Raw genomic sequence first — 13,436 nt, 5'->3', positions numbered from 1 at the left:
AGACACTGAAGTCTGTCAGCATGAGTACATTTGTGAAACTCTAGACACAACTTTTTACAAGACTTGGTTAAGCTTGTGTTCATGACTGTGTTCCCGTCTGGCCTTTATTTCTGCAGGACTTTGATCTGTGCATTAATTGTTACAACGTGAGGGGCCACGAGCACCAGATGGTGAAGTGGGGCCTTGGCCTGGACGACGACAGCAGCGGCCAGAGCGGAGAGGCCTCCAAGAGCCCGCAGGAGAGCCGGCGCTTAAGTATCCAACGCTGCATCCAGTCCCTGGTCCACGCTTGTCAGTGTCGCAACGCCAACTGCTCTCTGCCGTCCTGCCAGAAGATGAAGCGAGTGGTGCAGCACACCAAGGGCTGCAAGCGCAAAACCAACGGTGGCTGCCCCGTATGCAAGCAACTTATCGCTTTGTGCTGTTACCATGCCAAGCACTGTCAGGAGAACAAGTGTCCTGTCCCGTTCTGCCTGAACATCAAGCACAAGCTACGCCAGCAGCAGCTGCAGCACAGGCTCCAGCAGGCCCAGCTGATGAGGAGAAGAATGGCCACCATGCAAGGCAGAACCATGCCACTACCGTCCCCACCGGCCACAGCTGCTCCCAGCACTCCCACCTCCCATGCCCAGCCCAACACTCCTCAGCCACCCCAACAGCCGCTCGGCAACCAGCCGCAGACCCCCAACGCAGCGGGCGTCATGTCTCCCTCTTTTCCCAACAATGGCCAGCCTCAAACACCTGTGTCCCAGGGCAAACATGGGCCCCAGGCTTCCCCTCTACACCAACAGCAGTCCCCTCTCCCCCAGCCAGCCCAGCCGCCTCAGCAGCTACAGCAGCAGCCCCCCCTCGCTGCAGTCAAGATGGCACGGCACATCGAGATGATGGCACAGGCCCAGCAGAACCAGCAGAACTACCGGGTCAACATGAACGGCTTACCCATGAGCCCCCAGCAGCAGCCGCAGCAGCGTATGACCGGACCAATGCAGCCACAAATGCAGATGGTGCCAGGGCCAAGGGGGCCGCAGGTCATGCAGCCGGGCTTGCCTCCAGGTCAGTGGCCCGGAGCCGTGAGGCCAATACAGCCGGCTCAGACTCAACAACCGGGCCTTGTCCCGGGCCAGACCCCACAGCAGGCCATGACAATGCAGCGAGCCCTGATGGCCCCAGGGCAGCAGCCGCAGCAGGGCCAGAGGATGCTGATTCCACAGCAGCCTGGTGCCCGGCTACAAACACCCCAGAGACCCGGTGCTATTGCGCCCAACGCCTTGCAGGACCTTCTCCGCACACTCAAGTCTCCCAGCTCGCCGCAGCAGCAGCAGCAAGTTTTAAACATCCTCAAGTCAAACCCTCAGCTAATGGCTGCTTTCATCAAACAGCGAACAGCCAAGTACCATGCCAACCAGCCGCAGCAAGCAGGTCAGCAACAGCAGCCCGGCATGCCAACAATGCAGCCCATGGCCATGCCTGGAGGAGCGGTGCAGAGGCCGGGGATGCCCCCACAGCAGCCTCCTGCGCAGGGCATGGCTGCATTAGGGGCTCAAGGGCAGCTAATAAACGCAGCACACACCAACCCCCAGATCCAGGAGCTTTACCGTCGGCAGCTCTTAAGGCAGCAGCAGCAGCAGCAGCAGCAACAACAACAACAACAACAACAACAACAACAACAACAGCAACAACAACAGGGAGTGATGCCTCAAGGCCATCCTGGCCAGTTCCCTGCTCAGGCTCAGGGTACAGCAGCTTCGTACTCCCAGCTTCGTATGCAGCAGCAGCTAGCCATGCAGGCGGGTGCAGGAGCAGCTGGGGCACCTTTGGGCCAGCTCCCACCCATGGCTCAGATGGCACAGCCCGGCATGGTTATGGACTCCACCAAGAACTTGCTGCATCAGCGAATGCTCCAGCAGCAACTTCCCCAGCAGCAGCAGGCCATCCTCAAGCAGCAGATGAGCTCTCCAGCCCAGCCCAGCCCCATGAGCCCTCAGACCCACCTGCTGGCCGGCCAGCCCCAGGGCGGAGCCCACCTACCCGGCCAGCCCACACTAGCCAATGCCCTCAACATCCAGGTCCGCTCCCCCGCGCCAGTCCAGTCCCCCTGTCCGCCCTCGCAACAGCAGCCCCAGCAGCAGCGGCCACATTCCAGTCCCTCGCCGCAGGTCCAGATCCAGCCCCAGCCCTCGCCGCAGCATCCACACACGGGTTCCCCCCGCCCGGTACTCGGGGGCCCGCTGTCAGGGTCCATGGAGCAGGGACACTTGGGGACACCAGAACAAAGCGCCATGCTACCGCAGCTTAACACGCCCAACAGGGTGGGACTGAACAGTGACTTGGGGATGGTGGGAGACGCTACAGGGGACACTCTGGAGAAGTTTGTGGAGGGATTGTAGCATTTCTGCTTGGAACTAAAGTACACAATCTCTCTCCCAGGGACCCACCCTCACACTTTGTCCCGTCAGAGGGCTTCGTTTGTTCTTTCTAAGGTTGAGAACGTTTTTTTTGTACTGACGTGTATAAAGTTTCAACTGTTGTAAAAAGGAAAAAAAGAAAATTTGGTCGAGAGGGGAAAAAAATAAGAGTCAACACTTTGAGGGAATGTAATTGTTTCCTAAAAGGTCATTAAGTGAGATTTAAACCACAAAGAATATATTTTTTGGTTGAGACCAAATGTGTTCAATACTCAATTTATTTTTGGTTTGTTTTTGGTATGGTTACATGCCTTTCTCGTTTCTTTTTTCTTTTTTAAAGAAAATGTACAATTGCATTATATTATTCATATCTTTTTATTTTGTACCTTTGGAAAAGAAACTTCAAGCATCGTTGTGTTGAAACTGTAAAATAATGTGTCTGGGAATTGGGCCAGGTTTTCGTTCTCTTTTCAAGCTGTCATTCCTGGCAATTGTAATCTAGTGTTGTACCATTTACTCCGAGACGGTGCGTTCAGGGACCGCTCCCCTCCTTCTTTGTGTGTATGAAGAGCACTCGGTTGTATTGAAATAGGAAAATGGGACTGCGGCAGTTGTTTATTCACGGGCACGTATACGGGCGCACATGACGACACTGACACAAACTCTCACAGTCACTAAAATAACTACAGCTCCGACTGGTTTCACAAACGCAGACGACAAGAAGTGCAACACACATCTCAAAAATCTGTCCTGCAGCTGTAGGACATTGTTGCTTTGACATTAAAATGATTTTGTCATACGTTTTGTCATACAAATGTTGTAAAGTGTAAAAAGAGACCCTCCTCCTAAGCTGAGGTGGAACGCTCACCGCTTGTTTGTCGGCCACATCTCTGATGACGCTTCATCCTCTCGACTTTACACTAAGCTATGTGCTTTCTATGGATGAAGGGCCAATTTGAGATTCACCCTGAGGAAAATGAAATGTTATCAACCCTCATTCCTCTCTCACAGAAACTTGAATTGGGGGGATTTACTTTTTCTCCTATTGTAAATCAAGTTATTAAGCAAAATACTATAAATATAAGGAAGAGAAAATGAAAACACTGTATAAACCGGTTAAAAAGACTCATTTCTTACTTATATACCATATTGTTAAATAAACTCTGTGCAGCAGAAGAACTCCATTACTCTGACTAAATAACGAGGCATTGCTCTTGTGTGCTACTTTGTGTTTGTTTGTTTCAGATCAGAAATGTTCGCTTTTCCAGTCGCCATTAATGCTTTAATTGGGTTTTAACAAAGTGTTAGTGGTCAGAAAACATTTCTGCCCTAAACACATTTATTTCTAAAGAAACAAGTTCTTTTGAGATTATAACTTCATCCTGCACCTGAATTTCTACAAATTGAAAGAGTGGGTGAATTTGAAGCGTTTAATAATTTCAGATCAAAGTGCATGATCACAGTTGTGGGAGTGTTTAGTTTAATGTAGGAGTGGTGACTTTTCAGATAAATGTTACTAAAGTATGAATGATCAAGTCGGCTCTGCTCGAGTCTCAAGTGAAAGCCTATTACTACATTTAGAAAACCCAGTGAAGTTGGAACAAATCATTTCTGGTACCAATGAAATGATGAAACATCTTGAGCCTTTGAATGGAATTGTATTTGAGTAGAGAACATTCACTTATAATGTGAAACCGAATTATTTATACATTTTCAAGTTATCAGGCTATATTATTATATTGTTAGACGTTTCACGTGATTCCGTAGGTCCACATTGATCCATAACATCAATCGATAGTGATGCGTTGCAGTCGCGTTAACCGTCACGTGACCCGGAAGCTCAAAATGAAGCGGTTGAGCGTGAGCGCTTTTGAAATGTAAACAAACCCCGCTGTTTTTTTGCTTGTTTTATCAGGCTAACAGTTGATATATAATGCGTGCTTGTATTTTAAATTAAACGAGAGTCGCTCGCCATCGCGGCAGACTCGTGAATGAGCAGCGATGAGGCGGAAAGCTAAAGCCGAAGAGCGAACTCATCAAACCGGTGAGGATGAATGCTAGCACGACCAGCTAGCTAACGTTAGCTCGCGGCATTATGCAACTGATATTCCCTCTACAAACATACGCTTTCAAACATTATTTGTTTGGAAATTGTCCCAAATTGAACTTGTTGGCATTGAATGATCCCATAGATGTTGTCTTGTGCAGTAAACGAGCAGTACTGGCTGATTAATATCGCTAACATTTACACTGCTGCTCCTGTCGTCAAAAGGAACCGTTGTTGGTCCCTGAGCCCAACTTCAACCCGCTCTCTTTGCAGGCTTATCGGTGTAGCTGGGGACTTGCTGGCACGGCCCTTTAATGCGAGACAGAGCGCTCCATCATGGATGACTCGGACCAGGACTTTGTGGATCTCTGCTCAAAGCTGCTAAAACGAGTCCGCAAGAAACCAGGTGGGTCCCGACCGCCAAGGAAAGCGGAGCATCAGCCCTCCAGTCAGGTGAGCAATGCAGACAAGAGGAGGAGAGAAGCTGACTCTGGGTCTCAGCCCGTTTGTACTGGTGCAGAAGAGCATCTGGTATGTGGGGGGACTGCTCACGATGCAGGAGATGCAGAGCCGTCAGTTGGGCCTTCAGCAGCAGCAGCAGGACCAAGAGGTTTGGAGGCGAAAGACAAAGTCCTCCACAGAATGCAGCAGTTCAAGAGAGCCACTCCGCAGAAGATGGTGCACAAAGACAAGAGTCAGCCAGCAAACCCAACTCCTGCTCCACCTCTGACACAAAGACGAGGTGAAATGACGCGATGCTCTTGTCGGCACAGGTTGTTAGTATGCAGCATTGTTGCCAATGTCATCATCATCATCATCATCCATGATTGAGATAATACAACCGGCTTTGGCACACCTCGTTGTCGGTCACATTTATTTGTTCTTGTCCCACGTGTAGGACATGAAACTACTCGCAGTTGACATGGCAAGTTTGTGGGAATTCATGTTTGTATTCTCCTTGATGTCGAGCAGCAGAGCTGGCTGGTCTCTGCCAGCCTTGATGTCAGGCTGCATTGAAGCTCTAACAAAAGACACAATTGGGTCTATATCATGTTATTAGTCCATTAAAGTCACAATACAATATATTATATGTGTGTGTAACTGCCCCTCTGTTTCCAGATGCTCCGCACTCTTTCAGTCCAGGTCTCCGCCCGGAGCCCCAGGACAGCGACGAGGCTCTGGCCCTGCAGATGCAGCAGGAGTTGGACAGGGAGGCAGCAGAGACCCAGGTGGTGGACCTGGAGGACAGAGGCCTCTTCTTCTGTCAGATCTGCCACCGGGATCTGTCGCACATGACGCCCGAGGGGCGAACGCAGCACCTCAACAGGTTTGGACGTTTTACACTGTAGGCGTTTGATTGACGCTTGTATCCAGAGTGACATGCAGTAGTGACGTTAAGTGAGTGGTGGACACACTGAACGGGAGAGCGATCCCTCTTTGCAGGTGTTTGGATGAGAGTGAAGAGAGCGCTCCGGCCCCTCCTCCCCCGCCTTCCGGTGTCCCCGACTGTCCCATCTGTGGCAGGAAGTTCAAGTCCCAGAAGAGTCGCTCGGCCCACCTGAAACGCTGCTCCTCGGACATGGGCGTCGCTCCGGCTGTGCTGCTGCAGGCTCTGCAGAGACAGACCGAGGAGACCCAGAATGTCCCCGCCGATTCCACACTGTGAGTCAGCCTCTGTACTTCAGTCCAGACATAATACCGTAGTACACCTCTGAGCTCCCTGAGATATTCCAAATGTTGCTGTTAATGCGGATCCACACATGGTCCAAGGACTTAACTTTGCATGATTTCAGTGAGACTGATTAACAGAGAGAGAACGTTGAGCTCAATCTGTTCCCATAATAGGAATAGCTTGCCGATCACCTAACATCAGTATACGAGTTTAAACAAACCTCTTTCTAGCCTTTTTATATTTTCTTTTCTCCTCTTTAGCGCACAGACCGGTGGCACTAAAAGAAAAGGCCCGTCCAAGCCGGGCTTGCCAGCGAAGAAGAAGCCCAGAAAGAAGACCGCGTCCCTGGACGAAGACGCCATGGTGGCCCTGGCTTTGTCCTCCTCACTGCTGGAACAGGAGCAGAGGGAGTCCGAGGTAGAACTACAAACAAACACTGCTGCCTCCCACATCTCCACGACTTCAGCATTGAAGTGGAGGACAGACACAGGTACAATGACGGTAACATCAATATATCATCTGCAAGAGAATGTTATAGCTCACAGTGTAGCTCAAACTCAGGTATGCTGTTATGCTATGATTTGAAATTGTTATGAATGGACTGTGTTCCCCCCCTTTCTCCTCTGCTGTTCTTGGTGCAGGTAAAGGGCGTGGAAAGAGGAAGAGGGGCGCCGTCCCGCGTCCTCCTCCGCTCCTCCTTGTTCAGGATGCGGAGGCGGCTCTGACGAGGCTGCAGGAGCGCGTCTCTGCGCTCCTCCTTCGCAGCCGGGCCCCCTCCCCCCCCACCCCGACCCGCTGCCCCAGCAGTCTGCCCGGCCGGAGCGGTGCCGCCGTCCTCTGGCAGAAGAGCACACTGCCGCCGGACGGAGCCTCCACCCGTCCGTCTGATTTCTACACTCCAGAGCTCAGGGAGTTCATCACCCCGTGGGAATCGGCCACGGTGAGAGAGACCTGTTTGCATGCTTTCTTTTGAACTGAATGGGGAATTTAAAATCGGTATGACGGTTGAGCTTGTGTTTTTTTTCTTCTAGACTGACGCAGCCACCTCCAGCACCACCAACAAGCCTCAGTCTTCTGTCCAACCAGTGAGTGAAGGAACTCCCGGCACAGGGACCGTGGCCTCCATCCTGCCATCCGCCTCCCAGGTGTCCTCCTCTCAGACGACTCCCTCCACCGGCCAGACGCTCCTCATGGACCTGATGGAGCTGGCTGAAGATGGCATGACCCTCACCCAGTGTGGTCACACTGCTTCAGACCCTGACAAAGGTAACTAGTGAACTTATCGGTGTTCAATTTAAAAAGGGGTGAATATCTAAAAACCTACTTTTCTTTTCACTTTCTATTACCAGAAGCATTTCTGAGCTGTACTTGTCACAAGAGGATTGCTTGCCTGTGGGGGACTGTTCTGTTCTGGTTATTCTGTGTAGTTTACTACGAAAATAAGTCAAAACTGAAAACCACAAACCTTGATTATACCTTTTTAAAATGAATGTATTTGTTAAACTTTGACTTTTAGATACTAGTTTACTGCTACACTGTTGCGACACACGGGAGCAACTCGCCAGCCCAAATTGTTAAGTCGTGACTTAATTGGTCGTCAGTTCGGCTCCTGATTGTCTTCGATCCCACAGACGGGAGTGCAGGTCGGATCCCAAACATTCGTCTGAGCGGCTTCGTCCCGGAGGAGTCCGAGGAGCAGGCGGACCTCTGTGTGAGCGGCTTCCTACCAGAACCAACACACACGCATACAGAGGACGCTCGCTGCCGAGCCAGGACGGCGGCGGCTCAGCCGGGGGCAGATGAAGAGCGAGGCAGCCGCCGATCGGTGAGACCTCCCACAATCGCACTCATTCCGACATGTTCAGCCGTGATCCTGAGTTCTAGTCTTCTTCATCATCTGACATAATCTCATCAGTTTATTTCTGTAGAATCTCCCTTATCTTTTTGAGATGCAAGTCTCTTCATTACAGTCCTTAAAGACAAAGAGATTTTCCAGACATGCGGTGCAGATATGTAACAACAATAATGTCATAATTCTGCAGTGTTTCCTGCTGGTGTTTCCTCTCCAGGTGGCGCTATCCAGCCTGGCATCAGACCTGAGCGGCATGGTGAACAACCCTCAGCTCAGTGACCTGCAGCTGCAGGTGGACAGTGGAGAGGTCTACTTTGCTCATTCCTTCATGCTGTATGCTCGATGCCCCCTGCTGGCAGAAATGGTAAAATATATCACCGTTGTCTGTTGCCAAACACACCCTTAGATACAGAGTAGCAGAGCCAGGGCTGCCTAATTATGTAGAAATCTGTTTTCATAGTTGGCTTGTAAATAAAACATATATTATAACTGGAAAAGGCCACAAAAAGGGTATGAATATGACGATAGTCGACACTTACCAGCCAGTAGTTTCAGCTTCTCTAATTAAGCCAGTGGATTTCAGTTTTGTTTTTTACCTTTTAATATGTTGTATCCTTTCCTGTATATTGTTTTTGTTGTGTTCTGAACCTGTAAAATCAATAAAAAGAGAGAATACAAAAAGAATCATCTTTTCTCCTGGTTGCTCTGCTCCTCTCACAGGTACATGAAAGTGGTTTTGGGGTGCAGGAGGAAGGCCAGCCTGCAGCCCAAAGAGTGTTGATGAATGACGTCCCGGGACGGGCGGTGTTGGCTTTGCTGCAGTATCTCTACACGGCCCGCTGCTCCGTCCCGGCATCGCTCCGGGCTCATGTGCTGGAGCTGGCATCTAGGTTAGTAGGCAGTACACGAGCCGGGACAATAATACACACTTTTCTCTTACAAGTTAAAAAAGATAAGTTGGTGCCATTCAGGTTTTTGTTCTGATTTGTAGTATTGTATGTTGAGCAGCATAATTTATCCTGTGTCTCACTCTAATTCTCAAAATCACATTTAAGAAAGTCCGCTCAAGTATTGCGTAGTAGTTCATAATGGCTCAGGTTCAGGAGATGAAAACTGTTGAAACATTCCTAAAAATGACATTGTTGGTCAGTTGGAAAGATTGAATTCAGTGTTGCGACGACTCTTTCTGTGTTCGTTAAGGTTTGACTTGCAGGAGCTACAATTGCTTTGCGAGCTTCACCATCAGGACCCAGCGACTCGGGGGGATGAGGAAGACGACAGGAACCAGGAGGAGAATGTCAACAACCGAACACACCAGGCCCTCACGGAGCTGCTCCGCTCCATGTGGGACGAAGAGGATGAAGACGGCGAGGGCACAGATACAGGTGGAGGGAGGGACGAAGAGAGAGAACTGGAAGACGATCAACAAGCCGTGGTTCTCCTCGCGGACCGAGAGATCCGCGAGGAGAACGTGAACGAGGAGGAGCTCGAGGAGATCTATGAGTTTGCCGCCACGCAGAGAAAGAGGGAGGAGGAGAAAGACAGCACGGAGGAGGAGAAGGTAGACGAGGAAGAAGACAGAGAAGAAGTGTTCACAGAACTGACAGAACCCCAAAAAAGTCCATCAGGCCTCAGCGTAAACAAACTGCAGCCAAACTCTCAACCTGAGCCGGACCCCGGCCTGGATCGCAGCTACAGCAGCCTCTTCTCAGACTGCTGGGGGGTCTACGAGGAAGAAGATCCTTCCTCCTTACCCTCCACTTCTGCCCCGGGTAAGACCCACACCCCCCCTCACTGCCAGCAACGCCAGTCCCCTCATCAACCCTCATCTGAACCCGCTTTGCTTCAGTCCTCAGCAAGCGTGGTTGACGACCTTTCCCTCAGCCCTCCGCCAAATGCATCCAACCTGCCTGTCCCGGGTCAGTCTCCCGGTCAAGATGATCTTGCTTTGACGCGAGAACGTCCTGGTCCTCGTAGTATTTGTGAGAAGAAGGAACCTGAGCTCATTGTTTTGTCGGACTCGAGCGAGGAGATGGAGGTAGTTGTTGGTCCCTGCGGTCCTTCGCCACATTCCCCTCGCGCCATCCAGAACCTGCAGGGCTACACCCAGATCAAACCTCAGCCGGTCCCGAAACCCAATGAACACACCCTGCCAAATACACAGTCCAGTAGTTTAGAGTTAAGTCCCGATGATCCATCTGCGGCGCCAGTTCAAAGTGATCTAGGTCCCTGGTGTGACCAGAATCCGGAAGACTGTTCTCCTGAAGTGTCCTGGCTGATCCCGTCCACGCCGGTCCAGCCCGGCAGAAGCACCGCGACCAGCTCCACTCAGACCAAGAGCAGCGTGTTCAGGACGCAGCTGTTCCCTAGAGGGGACACTTCCTCGCCCTCTGTTTTCTCTTCTCTTGCTTTACCAAGCGCAACCTCCAACAGTCCAGTCAGAGTCTCTGCGTTCTATGTTCCCAAGTTAAAGCCGGACGAGACCCGGCCTTACAGAAGCACTCCTCTGCACACAGAGCTCCACAAGGTCCCCGTTGTCCTCGCCACTTCCCCGCTCCACGGCAACCTCGACGAGAGTTGGACGAGTCACGGAAGGGACAGGGCGCCGTCTGAAAGCCCGAGGGAGACGGAGTTGGGGAGCTTTCATCTGTCCCCCCTGTCTGACCCCACACCTTCGCCCTCGTCTTCCTCTTACAGAGGTCTTCAAGGTTCACAGAGGCTCGGTGAAGCCTCCCGTCAAAGTCGTCGCTCTGTTGAGTCCAGCAGTCACAACAGCGCAGGGTCTGAGCTCAACGGGAGAGGATTAGGGAAGGACGAAGGAGAGATTGGGTGTGAAAATAAAGACACGGGTGATGAAGGAGAGCAGGAGGAAGCAGAAGATGGAGAGGCAGAAGTTGCTGAATCCAGTTTCCAGCAGAGCTTCATGGACGAGCCTCCCATCGCTTTCAATGACTCGTGGGGTTTCGACGCTGTGGATTTCAAGGCGAACCCGGGCTGCTTCAGTCTGAGGCTGGAGGACAGCAGAGCGTCCAGCCAGCAAGGCGAGCGCAGCCTGGGACGACGAGAGGCAGCCGGGTCGGCCTCCTCCGCCGACCGCCGCCCTTCACCACGCAGTCGCCCTGGCTCTGTGGCGGCCTGCTCTCCACCGGCCTGCTCTCCACCCAAAGCCCACAGCTCACGACCATCCACCAGTGTACGAGCTCATATGGGCCTTTCCTTTACTCCTTCCCCACCTGACCCCACCAAGCAGACCACTCCAGAGATCATCAACGGCCTCCTTAACTCCAAAATATGGGACAGCTGGGAGGAAGACGAGGAGGTGGAGGCTCTTTCTCCCGCTCTGCTCAAAACACCGGGTAAGTCGTCTCCCTCTTACTGCAATGCTTTTGGATTTCTTGTAATTCACTAGAATGCACATCTGAAGTTTTACAAAACCTCCGTCCTCCCAAGAGTTATATTATTCTTCAGATCTTCTCTCCAGGGCAAATATTGGGAACATTGTATAGACTAAAACTGGTGTTTTGAGGAAGCAGTGCTGCTCCGTGGTGTTCACGCACAATCAATTAGCTGCAGTATGTTTGCAGTTTGTCATCTCACCTTTTAAAACGCAATTAATCCTAACGAGAGTAAGTTAAAGCGAGATGAGGGAAAAACACAAATAATGCCTTGAACATCACCTAAAAGATGTCTGTGTGTGACACGGCGGGGTAGTTCATTTATTCTTAAACAAAGTCTTCCTGTTTGTGTCTCATCAGCATCATCACAGATTAAACGTCGTCACACCTTGGTGCCCATCACCCCGTTGCCCCACTACTCTGACATGGACACACCGGAGCTCAAGAACAAACTCAACAGGTCAGTCGGCCATGTTTTTTTCTCTTTTCTTTTCTTATCAGGCCAATTAAGCGAGGCAGCTATCCAATTACCTCCCACGGTGTTCCCCCCCCCCCCCCCCCCCCCCCCCCCCCCCCGGACCATCTGTCCTCTTACTTTCTCCTCCTGTGCAGGTTTGGCGTTCGGTCTTTACCGAAGCGCCAGATGATCCTCAAACTGAAGCAGATCCACCAGTACACCCACCAGCTGGTCAGCTCTGAGGACGAGGAAGAGGCCCCCTCGGCGAGCCGCGCAGTTCAGACGAAGCGCCCGACCACCACTTCAGAAGTTCCTGGCAGCAGACCGGTGTCCTGCACCCAGAGGGTGAAGTTTAAAGAGCCCAGAGCGCCCGGCGCCATCTCCCCTCCCAAAGCCGACAGAGAGGAGGAGCAGCTGTCTGCCTCACAGGGCTCCAACACCTCTTCATCTGCTGCCAGTGAACAATCTGAAAGGTTTTGTGTCTGTTCACGTGTTTCATCATCTCAGGTGTTCAGTAACAGATAACTTTAAGTTGCTCTACTCATTTTCAGAAGGCTCAATTTATAGTTTCTCCACTTCTCTCACAGTTTGAGCTCCAGTTTGCAGCATTCATTGATGTTGGCGAAATATTTTGTATTTGGAATAAAGTTTAATCTTTTCTCTTGTGTTTCTAGTATGCACAAGGCTTTTTGAGATCAAATAAGAGAAAGGCAGGACTTCTCCCGTCTTATTCTTACATCAGGTTTAGCGTCTGCTAAATGACTGTAATGTAATGTCATAAGATGGTGTGTCACAAAAATATGGAAAATATAAAAACTTCCTTAACGACAGTATGGGCATGTAATCTCTTCTCTCTCTGCAGGTCCAACCCAGAGCTGCGCCTCTCCTCCGACTCAGACAGTGACGGCGGCGTCTCTGCCTCCCAGTCAGCAAACAGCCTCCAAGATCGCCTCCGGGCGGTGCGCTCCTTCATCCTGTCCGACTCCGAGCTGTACGGTCAGATCCTCCAGTACCGGCCTCTCGTGTTGTCCCAGTTCCAGGAGCGCCTCAAAGCGGCAGGGATCCGTCTGGGTGCCGCCAAGCTAGTGGACTACCTGGACTCCCAGTGCATCACCTTCACCACGGCCAAGCCGGGCCACTCCTCAGCCGGCCGCAGGCGGGGCAGGAGGACAGGCAGGGGGGCGAAGGCAGCGGGCAGGAGAAGAGCCGTCATTTAAAACTTTAGAACTGCACGAAGCAGAAACTGTGAGAGGTGGCAGGTTTGAACATTTGGAAATAGTATTCTTGGAGAGATGGGACCAGGCTGATTCCTCAAGAGCTCACTTCAGGTTTTACTATGTTTTAAAACTACGTTAAAATATGTTTCTTCAGGACAGGTTTTGAATGTTGCATTATAAACCCACTGTGGAGATTTAAAAATGGTAAGAATGGTCACTTGTATTTCTATATGAAATAGATTTTAAGCATCTTATGTATGTGATGGTACAAATAAACAATCCAGCCGGGTACCGTCATCCAAATAATAAATGTTTCAATCAAGTCATGTTTCATGGAAAAATGACTTTCAGTAAGATATGGCCTAATTAGTGACAAATTCCATCACACGAC

The 13,436-nt window shown here is 51.0% G+C and overlaps 2 protein-coding genes across 5 annotated transcripts in view; both read left to right on the top strand.

Moving 5' to 3' along the window:
* The window catches only part of crebbpa (CREB binding lysine acetyltransferase a), a 34,444-nt gene extending 30,852 nt beyond the window's left edge, over positions 1–3,592 (top strand). For all 4 annotated transcript variants that reach the window (XM_031864659.1, XM_031864660.1, XM_031864658.1 and 1 more), the window contains one exon: positions 117–3,592. In XM_031864659.1, coding sequence (XP_031720519.1) covers positions 117–2,387 — 2,271 coding nt within the window. In that variant the 3' untranslated portion in view covers positions 2,388–3,592. The remainder of the gene's footprint in view (positions 1–116) is intronic.
* Positions 3,593–3,702: 110 nt separating this feature from the next.
* slx4 (SLX4 structure-specific endonuclease subunit homolog (S. cerevisiae)) lies at positions 3,703–13,367 on the top strand. Its single transcript, XM_031864663.1, has 14 exons — positions 3,703–4,449; positions 4,726–5,194; positions 5,572–5,779; positions 5,896–6,114; positions 6,385–6,614; positions 6,766–7,064; positions 7,156–7,390; positions 7,756–7,949; positions 8,194–8,340; positions 8,697–8,866; positions 9,177–11,332; positions 11,732–11,831; positions 11,984–12,301; positions 12,691–13,367. The coding sequence occupies exons 2-14, from the start codon at positions 4,789–4,791 to the stop codon at positions 13,043–13,045; spliced, it is 5,037 nt and encodes a 1,678-aa protein (XP_031720523.1). The 5' UTR covers positions 3,703–4,449; positions 4,726–4,788; the 3' UTR covers positions 13,046–13,367.
* Positions 13,368–13,436: the final 69 nt, after the last annotated feature.

This window comes from Anarrhichthys ocellatus, unplaced genomic scaffold (assembly GCF_004355925.1).
Source record: "Anarrhichthys ocellatus isolate YVR2014 unplaced genomic scaffold, GSC_Weel_1.0 scaffold31, whole genome shotgun sequence".
NCBI classification, from domain to species: Eukaryota; Metazoa; Chordata; class Actinopteri; order Perciformes; family Anarhichadidae; genus Anarrhichthys; species Anarrhichthys ocellatus.
This window is presented reverse-complemented; position numbering and strand designations above follow the sequence as displayed.